Source organism: Bombina bombina, chromosome 5, assembly GCF_027579735.1.
Source record: "Bombina bombina isolate aBomBom1 chromosome 5, aBomBom1.pri, whole genome shotgun sequence".
Classification (NCBI taxonomy): domain Eukaryota; kingdom Metazoa; phylum Chordata; class Amphibia; order Anura; family Bombinatoridae; genus Bombina; species Bombina bombina.
This window is the reverse complement of record NC_069503.1, coordinates 1005544642-1005569562: the sequence shown is the minus strand read 5'-3', so window position 1 is coordinate 1005569562 and position 24921 is coordinate 1005544642. Positions and strand designations below refer to the sequence as shown.

Sequence of the window (24921 nt, the reverse complement as noted above, 5' to 3'; positions counted from 1 at the left end):
ACGTTATGCTCACACCCGTGGAGTTACTTATGAGAGGGAACTGATTGGTTTAAATGCAAGTCTGTCAAAAGAACTGAAAAAAGGGGCAGTCTGCAGAGGCTTAGTTACAAGGTAATCACAGAGGTAAAAAGTATATTATTATAACTGTGTTGGTTATGCAAAACTGGGGAATGGCTAATAAAGGGATTATCTATCTTTTGAACAATAACAATTCTGGAGTAGACTGTACCTTTAAGTATGGTGAAATGATCTAATCCTGCAACACTGTACAGTGATTGATTAGTTCAGAGTACAAGTCCATGTACATTTGTGCCTGGTTGGTCACTGCAAAGGTGACCAAGTTTGTGTTCTACCTGGGATTTTCAAGGGGTATATCCCAAACTTCTCTTGGTTTGCAACAAATTGTAAACTGTGCTAACAAAATGACAGTGAAATTACTTTAAAACATGTTTTTTGCATACAGTTATTTTGCAGTAGTGCCTTATTAAACATACAAAAATATTAACTTCAATATGTAAGTCAGTCCCTGTTTTTCAGTATGTTTATTGTACTTGTTTGTGCTGCACTGATATATCACAGATAAATTATATATAATAAAATGCATATATACTGCAGCCATCCCTGTTGGTACAGCTATGAGGCATAACTTAGTACAATTATACAAGTTTGAATTCTCAGACACAGTATTTTTTTATGGGGAAACAAAACAATGTTTTGACTTTGTTATGGTATTTAAGACAAATGTAAGCATGAGAAACTGAAGGCAAGACTTAATCAAATGTATCAGTCCTTTTGATTTGTACCTGTGGGGACTTGTGTGTGCGCCAGCAGTACTGGTGGCTGTGGAGACTGGCCAGCACAATATTCTCATCCGTATCCACTTGGCCAAACCGCAGTGTCTCCTGTGTGTCATTACAGACGACAAAATGACTGTAGATCAACTCCTCTGCTTCAGGGCACTGATTCTGAAACAGAAAAGAACAGTCTGTTTTAAAACAGAAACATCAAAATATGTTCTTGGTGTCCTTTGTGTTCCCTTTTAGGAGTAACTCCTTCACTACCAACAACACAGCATATTGTATTACCTGAGGGAAAAAAAATACTTCATTCTTTTCCCCTGTATCAAAATACAGAAGTCTAAAAAAAATACTGTAATACTCCAGAATCATTAAAACTTTTCAGTTCAGGAACAAAAAATGTAATAGATTTTAGATTCAACAAAAGGAAAAAGTAATTACTTTAAATGTCCATTTAAACAAGACACATTTCCTCTTTCAAATGAGAACCCACATGATCCTCTAGATATCATGTGACCAAAAAACCCCAAAAACAAATATGAGAAACTCCCCTTTAAATGTGATGTCCTCTAGATGTCATATGGTTTATGAATAAGTGGGGAATATATCATTAGCTAGACCTTCATAAAATGGTTTGGTCAAGGAGATGGTACCATCCTCAATACCAAAAATAAACTAACACACATTTAAAACCTCTCATTATAAAGCACATTGCCTCTTTTCTTCAAATGGTGCGTCAAATGACCATCTTAATTATCATGTTGAATACTTGTTTTACAGTTAAAATGTATTGGGATTTAAAACTATAAATATAACTAATATCAATTGCATTTATTTTCTTCCATTGATCTTAGTATTTTTAGGACATTGTATTTATTTATTTTTGCAAATATTTGTTGAGAAAAACAGGATTTGAAGAATAAACATTTGCATATGCATTTCACCTATTATCTATGAATTTTCTTCCCTAGAACAGTTTAACAATTACTACTGTATTCTAATAAAGTTTAGATCTCAAAGGGATATTTATAAAAAAAACAAATGATACAACATATTTAATAAGGACATTAGTCATATTAGGCTAATAAATTAAAACTTAAATTTCAGTTTGCTAAAATTATACTTAGTCATCCCTTTCAAGCAATATTTATAGGCGATTACTGTATGTTATTTTCTGTAAGGAAAGATATATTTATGAATAGCATTAATGTAAACATATAACAGGTGGTAGAACTATAGGAACGATTACACATTTATCTATAACACATATAGATTTATAGATTGGCATCACTTAGATTGACAAAAATGATTTCTTTTTGACCAGCCAAAACTCTTTTAACATAAATATGAGCTGGAACAACAGTGGGACAGTGTAAAGTAATTTGCATGTGTATATACATATATATATATATATATATATATATACATATACATACAGGTAGCCCTCAGTTTACGCCGGGGTTAGGTTCCAGAAGGAATGGTTGTAAATCAAAACCGTTGTAAATTGAAATCCAGTTTATAAAGTCAATGGGAAGTGAGGGCTTTAGATTCCAGGCCCCTCTCAAAAATGTCATAAGTAACACCTAAAACATTATTTTTAAAGCTTTGAAATTAAGACTTTAAATGCTAAACAGCATTATAAACCTAATTAAATAATCACACAACAGACTGTATCATCAAACTAAGTTTAATGAACAAAAACATTTTTTACTTGCATTTTTCAGCAAACAGTTCTCTGCCTTGTTAGCATGTTAGATAATATTGGGTCTGCACCTATTCTATGCATTTCAATCTGGAGTGATTATTAGGCAGTTAGGCACCCTAACCTCAAGCAGCTGGACAGGAAGATAATAGGGAAGTGGCTACTAGATCTAGTTGCTCGATAACTAAGGTCTGTTCTGTGTACACAGATTAATTTCCTTCAAACAATTTATAATCTTTAAAACATGCCTTTAAATGTATGTTAACAAAGGGGTTTTAACTTGTTATCAGAAAAGAAATATAAAATAATTCAATAATGTGTTGTCATAAATATCATTCAAAGAAAAATATACTACATTTAATTTTATAGACAATATTGGATGAAACTCTAGAAGAAAATATGTTTATAACGTTGTATATTATATAAAGAATGCTGCAAGTGTATAAGGCTAATGTTTTCTGAATATATCTGAATCAATTCAGTAACACAACTTTCTCCTGTTGTGTCTGAAACAATTAATCTAAATATCTACTCCAGAACTCTCTTTTACAAAGTAAAGAATTTGCATAATTCCTTAGATAACAGATTAGTATATTGTTTTATATATTAATGTTTACTTTATTACAGCAGATTGTAAAACAAAACCTTGCAGTATTTTATAGAATTCACAGTTTGCAAGTTCCATAAAGTTTCAAGTCAGGATGAATGCCGAGTTGCATGAATTTACAGTTAGGACAATTTCACTGTGTCTGTATACTACTAAACAATATTGCTAACGAACCCAAATGAGTACTATACACCAGTATGGCTGTAGTGGTAAAAGGTAACCAGTGTCTAATCCTCACACAGAAATCAGAAGGTATTCATTTGTCACTCCTGAATGTGGTGGAAAGTAGCCTTGACATGAGAGGAAACAAGAAAATTACAAAACAATTACAGAAATATGTCCTCCTGAAACTCATGTTAACATTGCCAAATCCTTTTTCAAATCAGGGCCAACTATTTTTAAAATGTACCTATCAGCACTGTACAATGCGACATATGGCTCTACTTAATCAAATATACAATCGTCATTCTCTTTTTTTCAGATTTGTATTATCCCTTCAAGGAACTGTTAGTCAGTCACTCATTCACACTCTGATGTGGATTAAAACATTTAAATATTTATGTGCTACATTTTATTTGTGTGTATAACTCAGACTGGTTTATATTTTTTCCAGTGCAGGAAACTTGATATTGGTGAAAGTCATTTTGCAGTAGTTACTGCTGCTAAACATCTGCCTTAGTCAAAGTATAAAAGATCCAAACACAACACTTGTATAGTGGAACTGTATTATGTCTGTCTCTCTATGTATCTATCTATATATGAATATAACAACAGTATAGTGGAAGTATACTTTATGTGTATATCCATCTACATGTCTATCTGTCCTCCTTCCTCTGTATCTCTATCTATCTATCTATCTATCTATCTATCTATCTATCTATCTATCTATCTATCTATCATTTTATGAGTCTCAGGGATAATTAAATATTTTTTATACCCTATGGATTTTAGCTCATTGCTCAATAATATGACAAAAAAATGCAATCAGAGCTGCAATGCTTTTTTTCACATTGATATATGAACCAGCTGTAAGGATTTCAATCACACCAGCTCTTGTTTTACAAATGTCCTCTTGCAACAAGAAAACCATGGAATGGCCTTAAAATAATGTTTGATATGAAGCAGATGTTTTATCTTCTTCTGTATTGCTGCTGTAGTGCCATGTTAAGTCATTAGTACACAAGAGTGTAGGACTCTTCAGCACACAAACAAAAGGAGATTCTTTTTCCTTATTTATTTCATTGGCGAAGCATCAGGTATACCCTGGTGGGTCAGGGAAGAATGCTTTATTAGCTATGCTCTTACGGAAACTAATCCTGGCTCTAGGGTTGCCACCTCAGCCATGTTTTCCTAGACACTTATGAGTTACACATGCTGCAGGGTGTGCAGGGAGGAACATGTATTGTGTTTCTGGCCAGCTCTATTCATATTCCTCCCTGCACACCCTGCAGAATGTGTAACTTATAAGTGTTCTGTATTTTAAGGGACGGGTGGCCAGCCTACCTGGCTCCCAACATTACACTTACTATAAATGATAAGAACACTGCAACATGCAACAACAGCAAAATCACATAAAGCCACAATTAATGCCAGGAAGAGTGGATTATTGATCGGCATTTGGCTTATAGTGAATTGGTTAGACACACAAAAGAATAATGGCTGGAAACAACAATGTACTTTATACAGATGATGAAATTCCCTCTAGTCTGCCTGCATCCTAGCTGTCCCCTGTACAAATGTCAGATTCGTCTGAAAGTAGAAAAGTTAAAATATATATATGTAGGTGTGTGTGTTTATTTCCCCAGAGCAGACATAAAGCTTGTTACTTAATACATTTTTATCATAAGGAGCATGAATTACTATTGATAGGCCTATTGATATAATTTATTGAGATCTCTGTGAAGGAGTGTGAAATGGAATAAAATAATGGAAATTAATAAAAGGGCAGTAAACACCTTGAGATTTGTGTATAAAATGTTTCCCCTAATTACTGTAATTTCGATCTGAAAATTTAGCAATTTCTTATCATCAGAACTTGAAATACATCCTACTGACTACTCAAGAATAACTCTGCTACGTATTTGTCCCTAATTGGCTTAATCAGAACAACTGCTAAAAAATTCACTTTATAACAGTGGTTAGCCTTGTTGTCTGCAGACTAAAGCCCTGATTGGCTCCTCCAAATAAGTCAAATGGTGGGTGGAGTTTGGCTATTGAAAACTAATAGCAGTAAAAAAGATTTGTTTTAAAAATGACTTGGCTGATATGATATTCTATAACAACACAACCGAAATATCTTGTAATTACAAAGCATTTACTGTCGCTTTAATTTAGATTTTGGTTAGTAGAATATTTATTCACATTTTCTTACCTGCTGCCAAGCCTGAAGTGCTAGGCTAATAGAGTGTATGGAATGTTGTCCAAAGTTGAAGAACATTGGGTCCATCAGAACACTAAAGCTGAGAAGCTTCTCTAGAGCACTGTCAGAAGTGGCCATCTGTCCTTGGAAGTGGAATGGCTTTATTATGTCCTTCATAGTGAGATTACGGAATTCCAAAAGCTTACAGTCAGCCTCTGCAGAAAACTGAAGCTCTGTGCACACAGACACATCATTCCACTGTCGCAGGTATACACAGGGTTCCTTCAGAGAGATCACCATGTATTCCAGATCCCCTGGTGTTGTTTTGTCTGAGGTAAAGGGTTGCAAACGTTTAGACGGCACTAGAAGAAGGTAAAGAAATGATGTATGACCAGGAATGGGAGAAAATGTAAAGTGGGTGTTAATCTTACAAAAAAAAAAAACACAAAAAAAAAACAGATTGACCAGAAAATGTTATAACCCCCCCCTCAAAATCCATTCAACATAAATTCGAATCCAGATAATTTGAAATGATCAGGAAACAACAATCATTAATTTTTTATTTATGAGTACACTTGAAAAGACATAAAAGTGCAAAAAGAAAATGTGTTTTTCTAGAACTATTGCCTGCAAAGAGGTTAAACACATGGTTAAAGTCAGTTCTAGAGCTAATCCCAACCGTTCTTCATTGAGACCTGGGGTGCGCCAATAAGAGGCTTAGTGCCGCGGATTCCAGGGCCTGCACTAAAGGCGAAGGACCTTTAGCGCAGGCCCTGGGATCCGCTGTGCTAAGCCTACTATTAGCGCGCCCCCGGGGCTCTGTGAAGAAAAGTTGTGATTAGTGCGGCTCCCTAGCACACTAGAGGTAAGTATGTATTGCTACATGTGAACTTTTTCACCTGTAGCAAAGGAACATTTACATTTGTTTTAGAAAAACAAATATAAATGTTCCACGAATATTCAGTCTTTATTTCATTTAAAAAGAGACGAATACCGAAAAGCACAGCAGCCAAATACTTGAAAAACGTGAAAGAAGCAAATTCTCCATCAGTGCACATGTCTAATAATTATATTGCTTATTAAAAAAATGTTAAATATTAATTTTTCTTATTTAACTAAAAAATGATGTTGCTTCCTGAACCTTTAATTATGTTGTTGGTTGTTAGTGGCTTATGCAGATATGCTATGAGGGCCCGTGCACCAGTATTCAACCACCACGCCTTCTCAGGGAGTCAGCAGTGGCTTATATGACACACACAAATCTTCACAGGCACAATACCCACCACTGCCATCTCCCTCAGCTTGAAAACTAGTACACAGGCCCTCACAGTATATGTGCATATGTCACTGAAAAACAGTAATAACTTTTACTAGAGCATTTTTGCTACCGGAATTATATTCCAAAAATGCATCTATTTAAAACTGAGATGCACTCATGTATGGTTCAATTTTGACCTTACTATTGATTAACCCCTTCGCTACTGGGAATTTCAGAGAAAAGCGTGCCCAACATACCAGTGGATTTTTTTTTTTTAGCATTGTTGTTTTGTTTTTGTGTTGTTTTCATTTACCTATCAAAACTATAGATTTTATTTAATTAGACAACCCAAGGTATTGATCTAGGCCCAATACGGTAAATCTCAAGCCACCATTTAGTCGCCAAGTGCAATAAAAAAAAAGAAGTTAACGTTTTCACAAACGTTGGGTTTCTCACAGAAATTATTTACATACTGCTTGTGCAGTCATTACACAAATGGTTGTAAAAGCTTCTCTGGGATCTTCTTTTTTCAGAATTGGCATACATGAATGGCTTTTCCATTGCTTTTTAGAAATGAGTAGCCGCTAATTACAGCTGTTTACCACACAGAGTTAATATTTGCTCCTCAACCATCCCACCTCCTTGATCTCTCCCAAACAGCTCTAAAACCCTACCCCCTGCCACTATTGGCAGCCATCTTAGTTTATATGTATTTTTTGTTTCAATTCTGCAGTGTAGGGTCCCCCCTCCCCATGATCATTTTGTAGGAACCTCCCCAATTCTCCCTTTTTATGTAGTGTAGCGACCCATCCCTCCCTTAAAAACCTTGTTTCCATGGTGTAGGTTCCTGCCCCTCCACCGCTGGGCCACCCATCTGCCTCCTGCCTTCCCTCTCACACCTCCCTCTCACACCTCCATCGGCACCAATGGATGATTGTTACAGACAGTGACAAAGACAGTGTCACTAACTGTAACAATCTCGCAATCTGGCTTCATATGGTATTGTACGCTGTTACAATATGAAGGCAGATGCTGGGCTTCTAGCATTCTGGACATAGATGTACGTTATGCTGTACGATGGGCATAGATCTATGTCCATTTAGGGTAAAGGGCTATAATACAGTCTGATTCATTATTTTACTTAAAAAGAACTAAGCCCTACAAAGGGGTTGGGTCTCTACAGGAAGGCATATCTAGCTCACACACTAGTTTACCACACATTGCAAGTGCTGTTAGTTTGTTTTTCTATATCTAGCTTGACATCATAAATCTAGAATAAAATTAGGTGGTTTATTAATCAGTGAACACTACTCTTAAATTTAGAGTAAAATTAGTAATATTAGCTAGTTTACAAGTTAGTGAAAACAAGAATTCAGGTTCTGCCCATGTTCAGAAGAGGCAAAATGCAACCTAAGTTTTCAGCATGTCTACTCCCTTATCAAGCTGTTGGCAGTGCTCATATTGCAAGAAAACAAGTAAGTCATTTGCTATTTTTAAACACATTCAATTTATTTTTATTTAACTTTTTTTTCTAAAGGAGGAGGAGCACTGTTTAATATCCCTTAAATGAATCCAAGACCAAAATTTCTAACTGGTTTGGTAACTAATATGCTTGATTAGATAAGAAAATCAGACTGAACTACATGATAACACATGAGAATCATGCTACAAATTAGAGCCACAAAAAGAATAGGGCTTATATTGTAAGAATATTTTGGTTTACTTATAGCAGGCATGATACCCAGTTCCAGTACTTATTAAAAAAATAACTCTGTGTTTACAACTCTTTATTAAAGTCTTAAGTACCATATCCTTCAAAAGACTGGAAATGTACCTGTGCCTAATTGGTCCAGCTGGTGAAATAAGTGAAACTCAAGGTGAGCAAAATGGATTGAAAGACCAAGTGAGGGCACCAGCCAAGGAGTAAAACAGGAATCAACTCTGGTGCAGGCTGCTAATGCTGTCGGAGTCACAAGCTGGTCACAACCACTTTGGGAGCCTGATTCACTTTCAGAGCTGTGGGAAATATAAAAATAAATCATCATTTTTATTAAATCATTCCAAGATTATAAAATGTTATATGATAAGTGCAGATGGCCTTGTCCACTTGCCCAAAATATTCTTGAAAGTGCAGCCAAAATAGTTATATTTAATTTCACATCTGACCATTAGAATTTGCATAAATATTTATCTGGAAAAGTGGCATTCAATTGTGTAATTATATCTGAATAATGTTATTCTTTCCTATTTAAAATGTTACAGTTAAATAGCCAAGAAAGATAGGGGTAGAAAAACCAGCACAGCTGTAATTAATTTATTTAAAAGGAAAATAATATAAAAAATTCAGAATGTGTAAGTAAGCTTTTCATAGATATAAAAAAATTGTGTAGTAACAATGTAATTATAATTATAGAAAATATTGTTAATGTATATATATATATATATATATATATATATATATATATAAATATATATACGCATATTTCCAAAAAAGGACAGCACAATCTCACAAAGTGCCACAGTGTATTTTTTATGAAGACCATTGAGTGCCTGTGCTTTTGGACTGACATATATATATATATATGAAGTTCAAAAAGGAGCATTCTCACCACAGCAGCTGCCAGGATGCCATTGGTTAAATATAGCTGATAAAGGATGGCACTCACTGGTCTTTCCAAAGTGTACTTTAATAGAAAAAAAGTGACGTTTTGGGTCTTGAGGAAGGGGAGTGCCCCCTCGAAACGTCACTTTTTTTCTATTAAAGGGATACGAAACCCAATTTTTTTCTTTCATGATTCAGATAGAGCATGAGATTTTAAGCACCTTTCTAATTTACTCCTATTATCAATTTTAGGTGGTTTATTCATATGCTTAAGAACACCTGCACCTGATTAAATGTATTTTAAGCGCTCCTGATTGGTTAACATAATGTATATCACCTCACCTGTTGAACACACCTGTATGATCTCTGATGAAGCGCATTGCACATGCGCGAAACGCGTCAGATCAATGACACCTCACCTTGTATACCACTGAGTGTTCAATCACCTATGCCTGAATAAACCACTTGGTTGAAACCGATCCAGCAGTCTTCAATCTTTTGTTGTTCCTGTATATATATATATATATATATATATATATATACACACACACGCACACACAATATGTGCAGAGGTATTACAAGGGGGCCTTGAAAAATGTTCATGTTAAGTCTTCTACGTGATATGTAGACTCAAATAGTTCAGATTACGGGGCATATCTATCAAGCTCCGTATGGAGCTTGGTGCCCCGTGTTTCTGGCGAGCCTTCAGACTCGCCAGAAACACAAGTTATGGAGCAGCGGTCTAAAGACTGCTGCTCCATAACCTGTCGGCCTGCTGTGAGGAGGCGGACAGACCGCCACAATTCAACCCAATCCAATACGATCGGGTTGATTGACACCCCCTGCTAGCGAACGATTGGCCGCAAATCTGCAGGGGGTTGTGTTACACCAGCAGTTCACAAGAGCTGCTGGTGTAATGCTAAATGCGGAGAGCGTATTGCTCTCTGCATTCAGCGAGGTCTGTCGGACATCATCCGCAATGTCGGATCATGTCCGACAGGCCTTTCATAAATAGGCCCCAAAAGGTTCAGAGAGATAATGTGAAAAAAAACCTAGAGATTGAGGTTAATATAGGTAGTTAGCTAGCTAATGGCAATAATAAAGCACAAAACTCAACACAATAGATGCACCATGAGTACAGTACTCTAGACCGGTTAGGACATAAAGGAAGTCTATCACCTAGATTTAGGGTTTTGCGTTAGAAGGGGTGCGTTAGCTACGCATGTTTTTTTCCCCACGCACCTTTTAAACAACGCTGGTATTTAGAGTTCTCTGAAGGGCTGCGTTAGGCTCCAAAAAGGGAGCGTACAGGCATATTTACCGCCACTTCAACTTTCAATACCAGCGTTGCTTACGGACGCGGACAGCTTCAAAAACGTGCTCGTGCACGATTCCCCCATAGGAAACAATGGGGCAGTTTGAGCTGAAAAAAAACCTAACACCTGCAAAAAAGCAGCGTTCAGCTCCTAACGCAGCCCCATTGTTTCCTATGGGGAAACACTTCCTAAGTCTGCACCTAACACCCTAACATGTACCCCGAGACTAAACTCCCCTAACCTTACACTTATTAACCCATAATCTGCCGCCCCCGCTATCGCTGACCCCTGCATTTTATTATTAACCCCTAATCTGCCGCTCCGTACACCTCCGCAAACTACATTATACCTATGTACCCCAATCTGCTGCCCCTAACATCGCCAACCCCTATATTATATTTATTACCCCCTTATCTGCCCCCCCCAACGTTGCCGCTACCTACCTACACTTCTTAACCCCTAATCTGCCGACCGAACCTCGCCGCCACTATAATAAATGTATTAACCCCTAAACCGCCTCACTCCCGCCTCAAAAACCCTATAATAAATTTTATTAACCACTAATCTGCCCTCCCTAACATCGCCGACACCTAACTTCAAGTATTAACCCCTAATCTGCTGACCGGACCTCGCCGCTACTCTAATAAATGTATTAACCCCTAAAGCTAAGTCTAACCCTAACCCCCCCCTAAGTTAAATATAATTTTTATCTAACGAAATAAATTAATAAATAAATTAACTCTTATTAAATAAATTATTCCTATTTAAAGCTAAATACTTAACTGTAAAATAAACCCTAATATAGCTTCAATATAACGAATAATTATATTGTAGCTATTTTAGGATTTATATTTATTTTACAGGCAACTTTGTATTTATTTTAACCAGGTACAATAGCTACCTAGTTAAAATAATTACAAAATTACCTGTAAAATAAATCCTAACCTAAGTTACAATTAAACCTAACACTACACTATCAATAAATTAATTAATTAACTAAACTATCTACAATTATCTACAATTAAATCAACTAAATTACAAAAAAAACAAACACAAATTACAAAAAAATAAAAAAAGATTACAAGAATTTTAAACTAATTACACCTACTCTAAGCCCCCTAAAAAAATAACAAAGCCCCCCAAAATACAAAAATGCCCTACCCTATTCTAAAATAAAAAGTTTACAGCTCTTTTACCTTACCAGCCCTTAAAAGGGCCTTTTGCGGGGCATGCCCGAAAGAAAACAGCTCTTTTGCATTTAAATAAACAGGTAATTTTGTAGTTAATTTTAACTAGGTAGCTATTAAATAGTTATTAACTATTTAATAGCTATTGTACATAGTTAAAATAAATACAAAGTTGCCTGTAAAATAAATATAAATCCTAAAATAGCTACAATATAATTATTCGTTATATTGTAGCTATATTAGGGTTTATTTTACAGGTAAGTATTTAGCTTTAAATAGGATACATTTTTTTAATAAGAGTTAATTTATTTCGTTAGATAAAAATTATATTTAACTTAGGGGGGTGTTAGTGTTAGACTTAGCTTTAGGGGTTAATACATTTATTATAGTAGCGGCGATGTCCGGTCGGCAGATTAGGGGTTAATACTTGAAGTTAGGTGTCGGCGATGTTAGGGAGGGCAGATTAGGGGTTAATACATTTATTATAGTGGTGGCGAGGTCCGGTCGGCAGATTAGGAGTTAATAAGTGTAGTTAGGTAGCGGCGACGTTGGGCGGGCAGATTAGGGGTTAATAAATATAATATAGGGGTCGGCGATGTTAGGGGCAGCAGATTAGGGGTACATAGGGATAATGTAGGTTGCGGCGGTGTGCGGTCGGCAGATTAGGGGTTAAATTTTTTTATTTGAGTGGCGGCGATGTGGGGGGACCTCGGTTTAGGGGTACATAGATAGTTTATGGGTGTTAGTGTACTTTAGAGCACAGTAGTTAAGAGCTTTATGAACCGGTGTTAGCCCAGAAAGCTCTTAACTCCTGACTTTTTTCTGCGGCTGGAGTTTTGTCGTTAGAGTTCTAACGCTCACTTCAGCCCAGACTCTAAATACCAGCGTTAGAAAGATCCCATTGAAAAGATAGGATACGCAATTGACGTAAGGGGATCTGCGGTATGGAAAAGTCGCGGCTGGAAAGTGAGCGTTAGACCCTTTCCTGACTGACTCTAAATACCAGCGGGAAGCCAAAAAAAGCGTTAGGACCCTGTAACGCTGGTTTGGACGGCTAACGCAGAACTCTAAATCTAGGCGTATGTTTTTAAAGTCTTTATTATTTGTTAATCATAATCTACTTTATAAGAAAAAATGTGCTCCTATGATGACTCCCACAATGGTAAATATAGTAAAAAAAAAAAACTGTTATAGTGACATATTGTACGTTTTTAATTTGTTTTACTTTTGGGGGAAAAAACACACTAATCTATTGCTTTTAAAAATAGGGAATAATAATCAATGCTTGATGTATATTAAATACAGGTGGCCCTCGTTTTACAACGGTTCAATTTACACCGTTTCAGAAAAACAACCTTTTTTTCCAGTCATGTGACTGCTATTGAAAAGCATTGAGAAGCAGTGCATTTATTAAAATAGTCAGTAGGTGGAGCTGTCCGCTTGTGTTGCAGAAAAGCTAAGCAAGCTGAAATTAATCAGTTTAACCAGACCTGAGCTATCGAGCAGATTTCAAAGGAACAAGATCTTCCTGTCTATAAATCAGTCCAGATTGGAATGCATAGAAAGAACTGTTTGCAGAAAAATGCAAGTGACGTCTGTGTTGTGTGATTATTTGGTTTATAATGCTGTTTAGCAAATGTTTTTATTAATTTAACTTAGTTTAATTATATATTCTGTGTTGTGTGATTATTTTATTAGGTTTATAATGCTATTTAGCATTTAAAGTCTTCATTTCAAAGCTTTAAAAATATAGTATTAGGTGTTATTTATGACAATTTTGAGAGGGGCCTGGAACCTATCTCCCTCACTTCTCATTGACTTACATTATAAACTGGGTTTCAATTTACAACGGTTTCGATTTACAACCATTCCTTCTGGAACCTAACCCCGGCGTCAACTGAGGGCTACCTGTATATATAAACATTTTTTTAGGAATATGAGATTAGCTGCTTTGCTAAAAAATAAAAACATTCAAACATTCACATTTCCTACATCATACATTAGAAATGAATGGTAAGTGGTCTCCATAATGAAGAAAAAGGCAGAGCTTAACAAATGTCTTTGCACTTCTCATAGGTCTCTAATGTTTTCTAGGCAATGGGGGTCAATATAGTTTTTAAAATAATGCCCTGTACTCCCTACCAGTCAAACGCGCCTAATCATCCTGTGCCATGTTGTAAATAAAATATTTTACATTGGTCAACCAAGAAGTAATGTTTGACAGTAGACTTTTATCACACCTCAGTATTTACAGTAAAGGAAAATAATATATCTGACATTTATGTTAAATGCTTTTTTAACCTTTTTTTTTAGAAAAAAAAGACTACTTCATATGTGATTACTGAGGACCACACAAATCTCAAGGTCAAGTAAAGATACTTTTGTCCCTTTATGTTAATGCACCCAGCCAAAGGAATAGAGGAAACAGCGAGTTTACTTTGACTGTAGAGTTCTCCCTTTGGACTTACTCAGGCTACTAACATTTCTTGACCCCAAGAATAAAAATGCAACCTTTTGTAAGCATCAAATGCTTTACAACTCCTTTGCCTGCTATCACACAATGCCAGTACAAACAGAAGCCTCAGTTTAAATCACATTTAACTATCATTATAAAGTTGCATAGTTTGGGAATACTATTTATATATATTCTCACATTTACGTCCCAACTTAAAATGCAGAAATTACTCTAAAGTGAAATGTTTACTTGTGCACTCAGCTCAAATTAGCTGGATGTGAAATATGCTTTCCCTCTTGCAAGTGTGTTTATAATCAGTTAGATAGCACTGTGATCCTTAATCACACACATTAAGATGATTAATGAAGGCATTAAGCAATCACACAATTCATGGAAATGTCAGTCCTATGCATAGCTGCGCAGCGTGTAGACAAACTTCTGTTGCATCTCAAAATCATAAATTGCACAAAAGTTTTTTTTAAATAATGCCAGTAATGTATACACACATTGTAATCTGAATTTGGGTATACATCTAGCTCTCTTGTCTCAATGAGATTTTACTCAGTGTCTCATAATTAGGGTTAAAAGCTGTCCTACTACAAAATAACACTGAACCAGCGGGAAATTTGAAACAGGTAGGGGTGTTATGATCACACCTCAGATCAGCGCCATTGCATACCAGCTATCTCATACAGTTGCAACTTGCAAGAAAAAGTTTGTGAACCCTTTGAAATGACCTGGATTACTGCATTAAATTTGCTCCTAAAATGTTTCACAATTATAGACAAACACAATCTGACTAAACTAATAACACATATGCAAAACAGAATGAGAAGCAGTCTGCCAGGAACGAACAGCAGCATCAATAGCTTGTTCTATGGCCCGGTTACCACATGGAAGTAGCTTCTTTCTACCCAATTGTGCTTTTCACAGAGGAAAACTTCCCTGTAGTATATCAGTCTGATCCCACCGACAAGGTCAGTCTAGCCCCGAAATACCAGGCAATTCTCCTCGGCGGGATCAGACTGATATACTACAGGACTGGCAGACTGATGTATTTGATACAGCCTGATGAACCGGCACTGCTGAGAAACGCGTTGCTGTAATTGTGTTATACAATAAAGTGAGCACAATTGTTTTTATATTGTACTTGCTCCAATTCATTTTTCAACATATCCTACTTCCCCACTGAGGATTGCATCAAGTGCACCTAATTGTCGGGGATTATCATCACTACGCTCTGCTGGGTGTCTGTAAGCTTGCATCACATTGCACTTCCCTGTGTGACTGGCTTCCCCTTCCTTGGTTCCTGTGATTGGCCCCTGAGGACACGTGGCTGACGCACAACGTTCGGTTTACCTGCATGGGTCTGACGGGCGACTCCATTGGTCTCGTTCTGTTCTGTCAGGCACTCCGGTTATGCTGTTTAATCTTGTGAGTAGCCAGCTGAATGGGATCCTTTCTACATGCAGTTTGACCATTAGGTTTTGAAACTATACTACTCTATGTGGCACCTCTCCTCTTCCTTTCTTTTCAGGAATTCTTCTCTCATCACATCGCTTGCCAAGAGTGCGGCCTACGTTCGGGTTCAAAATTACTAGCATCTGACACGAGCGCACCTCCTTAGGACCCCCATGTCATTTATCATCAATTACTAGTGGGAATATCACTCCTGGCCAGCAGGAGGAGGCAAAGAGTACTACAGCAAAGCTGTTAAGCGTCACTCCCCTACCCATAATCCCCAGTCATTCGACTGAAGGGAAATGGAAGGAATAACACAAAGATAGAGGTGCCTGAGGTTTAGTCAAAAATAACTGTCTAATCTTAAAGGGCCAGTAAACCTAGAAAATAATGTTATATAAGAAATAGTAATAAGAAACAAAACCTTCCAAGATAACAGCTTAATATCTATGGAATGCATTGGTTTAAACGGAGCCTGCTGCAAAACGTTTAGAACAAGATTAAAAGGACAGTCAAGGCCAAAAACATAATTTATGCTTACCTGATAAATTCCTTTCTTCTGTTGTGTGATCAGTCCACGGGTCATCATTACTTCTGGGATATAACTCCTCCCCAACAGGAAATGCAAGAGGATTCACCCAGCAGAGCTGCATATAGCTCCTCCCCTCTACGTCAGTCCCAGTCATTCGACCAAGAATCAACGAGAAAGGAGTAACCAAGGGTGAAGTGGTGACTGGAGTATAATTTAAAAGATATTTACCTGCCTTAAAACAGGGCGGGCCGTGGACTGATCACACAACAGAAGAAAGGAATTTATCAGGTAAGCATAAATTATGTTTTCTTCTGTTATGTGTGATCAGTCCACGGGTCATCATTACTTCTGGGATACCAATACCAAAGCAAAAGTACACGGATGACGGGAGGGATAGGCAGGCTCATTATACAGAAGGAACCACTGCCTGAAGAACTTTTCTCCCAAAAATAGCCTCCGAAGAAGCAAAAGTGTCAAATTTGTAAAATTTGGAAAAAGTATGAAGCGAAGACCAAGTTGCAGCCTTGCAAATCTGTTCAACAGAGGCCTCATTCTTAAAGGCCCAAGTGGAAGCCACAGCTCTAGTGGAGTGAGCTGTAATTCTTTCAGGAGGCTGCTGTCCAGCAGTCTCATAGGCTAAACGTATTATGCTACGAAGCCAAAAAGAGAGAGAGGTAGCAGAAGCTTTTTGACCTCTCCTCTGTCCAGAGTAAACGACAAACAAGGAAGAAGTTTGGCGAAAATCTTTAGTTGCCTGCAAGTAGAACTTGAGGGCACGAACTACATCCAGATTGTGTAAAAGACGTTCCTTCTTTGAAGAAGGATTTGGACACAAGGATGGGACAACAATCTCTTGATTGATGTTCCTGTTAGTGACTACCTTAGGTAAGAACCCAGGTTTAGTACGCAGAACTACCTTGTCTGAGTGAAAAATCAGATAAGGGGAATCACAATGTAAGGCTGATAACTCAGAGACTCTTCGAGCCGAGGAAATAGCCATTAAAAACAGAACTTTCCAAGATAACATCTTTATATCAATGGAATGAAGGGGTTCAAACGGAACACCCTGTAAAACGTTAAGAACTAAGTTTAAACTCCATGGTGGAGCAACAGCTTTAAACACAGGCTTGATCCTAGCTAAAGCCTGACAAAAGGACTGGACGTCTGGATTTTCTGACAGACGTCTGTGTAACAAGATGGACAGAGCTGAAATCTGTCCTTTTAAGGAACTAGCTGATAAACCCTTTTCTAAACCTTCTTGTAGAAAAGACAATATCCTAGCGATCCTAACCTTACTCCAGGAGTAACCTTTGGATTCGCACCAGTATAGGTATTTCCGCCATATTTTATGGTAAATCCTTCTGGTAACAGGCTTCCTAGCCTGAATCAGGGTATCAATAACCGACTCAGAAAAACCACGTTTTGATAAAATCAAGCGTTCAATTTCCAAGCAGTCAGCTTCAGAGAAGTTAGATTTTGATGTTTGAATGGACCCTGTATCAGAAGGTCCTGTCTTAGAGGTAGAGACCAAGGCGGACAGGATGACATGTCCACTAGATCTGCATACCAAGTCCTGCGTGGCCAAGCAGGTGCTATTAGAATTACTGATGCTCTCTCCTGTTTGATTTTGGCAATCAATCGAGGAAGCAGCGGGAAGGGTGGAAACACATAAGCCATCCTGAAGTTCCAAGGTGCTGTCAAAGCATCTATCAGAACTGCTCCCGGATCCCTGGATCTGGACCCGTAGCGAGGAAGTTTGGCGTTCTGGCGAGACGCCATGAGATCTATCTCTGGTTTGCCCCAACGTCGAAGTATTTGGGCAAAGACCTCCGGATGAAGTTCCCACTCCCCCGGATGAAGAGTCTGGCGACTCAAGAAATCCGCCTCCCAGTTCTCCACTCCCGGGATGTGGATTGCTGACAGGTGGCAAGAGTGAGACTCTGCCCAGCGAATTATCTTTGATACTTCCATCATTGCTAGGGAGCTTCTTGTCCCTCCCTGATGGTTGATGTAAGCTACAGTCGTGATGTTGTCCGACTGAAACCTGATGAACCCCCGAGTTATTAACTGGGGCCAAGCCAGAAGGGCATTGAGAACTGCTCTCAATTCCAGAATGTTTATTGGAAGGAGACTCTCCTCCTGATTCCATAGTCCCTGAGCCTTCAGAGAATTCCAGACAGCGCCCCAACCTAGTAGGCTGGCGTCTGTTGTTACAATTGTCCAGTCTGGCCTGCTGAATGGCATCCCCCTGGACAGGTGTGGCCGATGAAGCCACCATAGAAGAGAATTTCTGGTCTCTTGATTCAGATTCAGAGTAGGGGACAAATCTGAGTAATCCCCATTCCACTGACTTAGCATGCATAATTGCAGCGGTCTGAGGTGTAGGCGTGCAAAAGGTACTATGTCCATTGCCGCTACCATTAAGCCGATCACCTCCATGCATTGAGCTACTGACGGGTGTTGAATGGAATGAAGGACGCGGCATGCATTTTGAAGTTTTGTTAACCTGTCTTCTGTCAGGTAAATCTTCATTTCTACAGAATCTATAAGAGTCCCCAAGAATGGAACTCTTGTGAGAGGAAAGAGAGAACTCTTCTTTTCGTTCACTTTCCATCCATGCGACCTTAGAAATGCCAGAACTAACTCTGTATGAGACTTGGCAGTTTGAAAGCTTGAAGCTTGTATTAGAATGTCGTCTAGGTACGGAGCTACCGAAATCCCTCGCGGTCTTAGTACCGCTAGAAGGGCACCCAGAACCTTTGTGAAGATTCTTGGAGCCGTAGCCAATCCGAATGGAAGAGCTACAAACTGGTAGTGCCTGTCTAAGAAGGCAAACCTTAGATACCGGTGATGATCTTTGTGGATCGGTATGTGAAGGTAAGCATCCTTTAAATCCACTGTGGTCATGTACTGACCCTCTTGGATCATGGGTAAGATTGTCCGAATAGTTTCCATTTTGAACGATGGAACTCTTAGGAATTTGTTTAGAGTCTTTAAATCTAAGATTGGCCTGAAAGTTCCCTCTTTTTTGGGAACCACAAACAGGTTTGAGTAGAACCCTTGTCCTTGTTCCGACCACGGAACCGGATGGATCACTCCCATTGTTAACAGATCTTGTACGCAGCGTAGAAACGCTTCTTTCTTTATCTGGTTTGTTGACAACCTTGACAGATGAAATCTCCCTCTTGGGGGAGATAATTTGAAGTCTAGACGGTATCCCTGAGATATGATCTCTAGTGCCCAGGGATCCTGAACATCTCTTGCCCAGGCCTGGGCGAAGAGAGAGAGTCTGCCCCCTACTAGATCCGGTCCCGGATCGGGGGCTCTCGGTTCATGCTGTCTTTGGGGCAGCAGCAGGTTTCCTGGCCTGCTTGCTTTTGTTCCAGGACTGGTTAGGCTTCCAGCCTTGCCTGTAACGAGCAACAGCTCCTTCCTGTTTTGGTGCAGTGGAGGTTGATGCTGCTCCTGTTTTGAAATTCCGAAAGGGACGAAAATTAGACTGTCTAGCCTTAGCTTTGGCCTTGTCTTGAGGTAGGGCGTGGCCCTTACCTCCCGTAATGTCAGCGATAATTTCTTTCAAACCGGGCCCGAATAAGGACTGCCCCTTGAAAGGTATATTAAGTAATTTGGACTTAGAAGTAACATCAGCTGACCAGGATTTTAGCCACAGTGCCCTGCGTGCCTGTATGGCGAATCCTGAGTTCTTAGCTGTAAGTTTGGTTAAATGTACTACGGCCTCCGAAATGAAAGAATTAGCTAGTTTAAGGACTCTGAGCCTGTCCGTAATGTCGTCTAGCGTAGAGGAACTAAGGTTCTCTTCAAGCGACTCAATCCAAAATGCTGCCGCAGCCGTAATCGGCGCGATACATGCAAGGGGTTGTAATATAAAACCTTGTTGAACAAACATTTTCTTAAGGTAACCCTCTAATTTTTTATCCATTGGATCTGAGAAAGCACAGCTATCCTCCACCGGGATAGTGGTACGCTTAGCTAAAGTAGAAACTGCTCCCTCCACCTTGGGGACCGTTTGCCATAAGTCCCGAGTGGTGGCGTCTATTGGAAACATCTTTCTAAATATTGGAGGGGGTGAGAACGGCACACCGGGTCTATCCCACTCCTTAGTAACAATTTCAGTTAGTCTCTTAGGTATAGGAAAAACGTCAGTACTCGCCGGTACCGCAAAGTATTTATCCAACCTACACAGTTTCTCTGGTATTGCAACAGTGTTACAATCGTTGAGAGCTGCTAAGACCTCCCCTAGTAGTACACGGAGGTTCTCCAATTTAAATTTAAAATTTGAAATATCTGAGTCCAATCTGTTTGGATCAGAACCGTCACCCACAGAATGAAGCTCTCCGTCCTCATGCTCTGCGAGCTGTGACGCAGTATCAGACATGGCCCTAGCATTGTCAGCGCACTCTGTTCTCACCCCAGAGTGATCACGCTTGCCTCTTAGTTCAGGTAAATTAGACAAAACTTCAGTCATAACAGTAGCCATATCTTGTAATGTTATCTGTAATGGCCGCCCAGATGTACTAGGCGCCAAAATATCACGCACCTCCCGGGCGGGAGATGCAGGTACTGTCGCGTGAGGCGAGTTAGTCGGCATAACTCTCCCCTCGCTGTTTGGTGAAATTTGTTCACATTGTACAGATTGACTTTTATTTAAAGTAGCATCAATACAGTTAGTACATAAATTTCTATTGGGCTCCACCTTGGCATTGGAACAAATGACACAGATATCTTCCTCTGAGTCAGACATGTTTAACACACTAGCAAAAAAACTTACAACTTGGTTATAATCTTTTTTAGCAAAAAAACGCACTGTGCCTCAAAGAGGTACTAACGATTAAATGACAGTTGAAATAATGAACTGAAAAACAGTTATTGCATCAAACTTTAAAACAACACAACTTTTAGCAAAGGTTTGTTCCCATTAGTAAAAAACAACACTAATTAAATTTGTACATAAGAAAACAAAACAACGTTTTTTATACACAGTCACTATAAGAATTCTCACAGCTCTGCTGAGAGAATTTACCTCCCTTCAAAGAAGTTTGAAGACCCCTGAGATCTGTCAGAGATGAACCGGATCATGCAGGAAATATAAAAGTAGCTGACTGGAATTTTTTGATGCGTAGCAAAGAGCGCCAAAAACGGCCCCTCCCTCTCCCACACAGCAGTGAAGAGAAACGAAACTGTCACAATTAAAGCAAAAAAACTGCCAAGTGGAAAATAATGCCCAAATATTTATTCACACAGTACCTCAGCAATGTAAACGATTCTACATTCCAGCAAAAACGTTTAACATGAGAATAGTTATTAAAAGGATTAGTGACCTTTAACACAGTAGTTCCGGTGAAATACCATCCCCAGAATACTGAAGTGTATACATACATGTCATTTTAACGGTATGGCAGGCTTTTCTCATCAATTCCATTCAGAAAATAAAAACTGCCACATACCTCAATGCAGATTCATCTGCCCGCTGTCCCCTGATCTGAAGCCTTTACCTCCCTCAGATGGTCGAGAACAGCAATATGATCTTAACGACTCCGGTTAAAATCATAGTAAAAAATCTCTGTCAGATTCTTCCTCAAACTCTGCCAGAGAAGTAATAACACGCTCCGGTGCTATTTTAAAATAACAAACTTTTGATTGAAGTCATAAAAACTAAGTATAATCACCATAGTCCTCTCACACATCCTATCTAGTCGTTGGGTGCAAGAGAATGACTGGGACTGACGTAGAGGGGAGGAGCTATATGCAGCTCTGCTGGGTGAATCCTCTTGCATTTCCTGTTGGGGAGGAGTTATATCCCAGAAGTAATGATGACCCGTGGACTGATCACACATAACAGAAGAAATAAACTTTCATGATTCAAATTTTAAACAACTTTCCAATTTACTTTTATCACCAATTTTGCTTTGTTCTCTTGGTATTCTTAGTTGAAAGCTAAACATAGGAGGTGCATATGCTAATTTCTTAGACCTTGAAGGCCACTAGAGGGCGTTAGTTCATGTGTTTCATATAGATAACATTAAGCTCACGCACGTGAAGCTCCTAGGAGTGAGCACTGATCGACTAAAAAGTCTGTCAAAAGAACTGAAATAAGGGGGCAGTTTTCAGAGGCATAGATACAACTTAATTACAGAGGTAAAAAGTGTATTATTATAACTGTGTTAGTTATGCAAAACTGGGGAATGGGTAATAAAGGGATTAACAACCTTTTTAAACAACAAAAATTCTGGTGTTGACTGTCCCTTTAAGGCTCCAAGGAGGCGCAACAGGTTTAAACACAGGCCTGATTCTGACCAAGGCCTGACAAAAAGATTGAACATCTGGCACATCCGACAGACGCTTATGCAAAAGAATAGATAATGATTAGAAATCTGACCTTTCAGAGAACTGGCTGACAACCCATTCTCCAGACCTTCCTGAAGAAAAGACAAAATCCTAGGAATCCTGACCCTACTCCAATAGTAGCCTTTAGATTCACACCAATAAAGACATTTACGCCATACCTTATGGTAAATTTTTCGAGTGACAGCCTGAATCATAGTCTCAGTGGCCAACTGAGAAAACCCACGCTTAGTCAGAACTAAGTGTTCAATCTCCAAGCAGTCAGCTTCAGAGAAACGAGATTTGGATGGAGGAATAAACCGTGAGTTAGACAGTCCTTCCTCAGAGGTAACTTCCAAGGTGGAAGAGATTACCTCTTCACCAGATCTGCATACCAGATTCTGCAAGGCCATGCATTAGCTATTAGAATTACTGACGCTCTCTCCTGTTTGATACGAGTAATGACTCGTGGAAGGAGCGCACACAGAGGAAACAGGTATGCTAGATCAAAATTCCAAGGAACCGCCAGAGCATCTATCAGAGCTGCCTGCGGATCTCTTGACCTTGAACTGTACCTTGGAAGCTTGGCGTTCTGCCAAGACGCTTATCAGATCCAACTCCGGCACCCCCCACTTGAGGGTTAACCTGGAGAACACCTCCGGATTGAGAGCCCACTTTCCCAGGATGAAATGTTTGCTCAGGAAATCCGCCTCCCAGTTGTCCACTCCTGGAATGTGGATGCAGACAGACAACAATTGTAAACTTACACCCACTGAATAATCCAAGACACCTCCTTCATGGCTAAGGAACTCTGAGTTGCTCCTTGGTGGTTGATGTAAGCCACTGAGGTTATTTTGTCTGATTGGAACCTAATAAATCGGGCTAAGGACAACTGAGGCCAAGCCATCAGAGCATTGTAAATCACTCTTAACTCCAAGATGTTTATGGAGAGAGCAGACTCCTCCCAAGTCCATAGTCCTTGTACCTTTAACTAGTCCCAGACTGCACGTCAGCCTGGCGTCCGTGGTCACGATAACCCAGAAAGGTCTCCGGAAGCATGTGTCCTGAGACAGATACTCCGGAGAAAGCCACCACAGAAGAGAGTCTCTTGTCAACTGGTCTAGATCTATCCTCTGCAACAGATCTGAATGGTCTCCGTTCCATTGTCTGAGCATGCATAATTGCAGAGCTCTCAAATGGGATCGAGCAAAGGGAATGATGTCCATGGAAGCGACCATCAGACCAATTACCTCCATACATAGAGCCACTGATGGCCTAACAGTAGACTGTAGAGAGAGGAAAGAGGAAAGAATTTTGGATTTTGTAACCTCTGTCAGAATTTTTTTCCATAGATATGAAATCTATGATGGTCCCTAAAAAAAAACACCCTTGTAGCTGGAACAAGGGAACTCTTCTCTAGATTCACTTTCCATCCATGGGAACATATAAAAGACAACAAGATCTCTGTATGAGAGTTTGCTTGTTGAAAAGAAGGTGCCTGAACCAATATGTCGTTCAGGTAGGGCGCCACTGCAATTCCCTGAGACCTGACCACTGCAAAGAGAGCCTCCAGAACCTTTGAGAAAATTCTGACTTAGACTCAGCTTAGGGTTTCTTTGATTGCTTCCCCTTGTTCCAAGACTGATTGGGTTTCCAAGCGGACTTGGACTGCTCCTGTTTGGAAGAGGTAGAGGAAGCCTTTTGACCTTTAAAGCTATGAAAGGAACAAAAATTACTTTGACGTCCTTTAAGTCTGTTCTTCCTGTCTTGTGGTAGAAAAGACCCTTTTCAACCCGTAATATCAGAAATTATTTCTGCCAGGCCAGGTCAAAACAAGGTTTTACCCTTGTAGGAAGCGCCAGAAGCTTGGACTTGGAGGTAACATCAGCTGACCAAGATTTTAACCACAAAGCCCTGCGGGCAAAGACAGTGAAGCCAGACATCTTGGCTCCCAGTCTAATAATTTGCATGTTAGCATCAGAAATAAAGGCATTGGCTAGTTTGATAGCCTTAATCCTATCTTGGATCTCCCCTAACGGAGTCTCTACTAAAATTGATTTAGACAACGCATCGCACCAATAAGATGCAGCACTTGCAAAAAGAAACAGTTTAGTAAAAGAAAAAACGCTCAATTCTGAAGCCGAGTCAGACCAGAACAATAAACTGTATACCAACAGATTTACCAGTCATCCTTTGACTGTTTAAAAATAAAGAGTAAAATACACAGCCTCTTCAACTGACCCTTGTTCATAGCTGAATACTAATCCCCAATAAGCACACATTAACTAAAATTAAAAGAGCCA

At 39.0% G+C, this 24921-nt stretch overlaps 1 protein-coding gene across 2 annotated transcripts in view; it reads right to left on the bottom strand.

The window, feature by feature from the left end:
* VPS13B (vacuolar protein sorting 13 homolog B) overlaps window positions 1-24921 on the bottom strand; it is a 1996594-nt gene that overhangs the window by 159368 nt on the left and 1812305 nt on the right. For both annotated transcript variants that reach the window (XM_053715243.1, XM_053715242.1), the window contains exons 41-43: window positions 8558-8739; window positions 5478-5827; window positions 804-965 (exon numbers count right to left, since the gene is read on the bottom strand). In XM_053715243.1, coding sequence (XP_053571218.1) covers window positions 804-965; window positions 5478-5827; window positions 8558-8739 — 694 coding nt within the window. The remainder of the gene's footprint in view (window positions 1-803; window positions 966-5477; window positions 5828-8557; window positions 8740-24921) is intronic.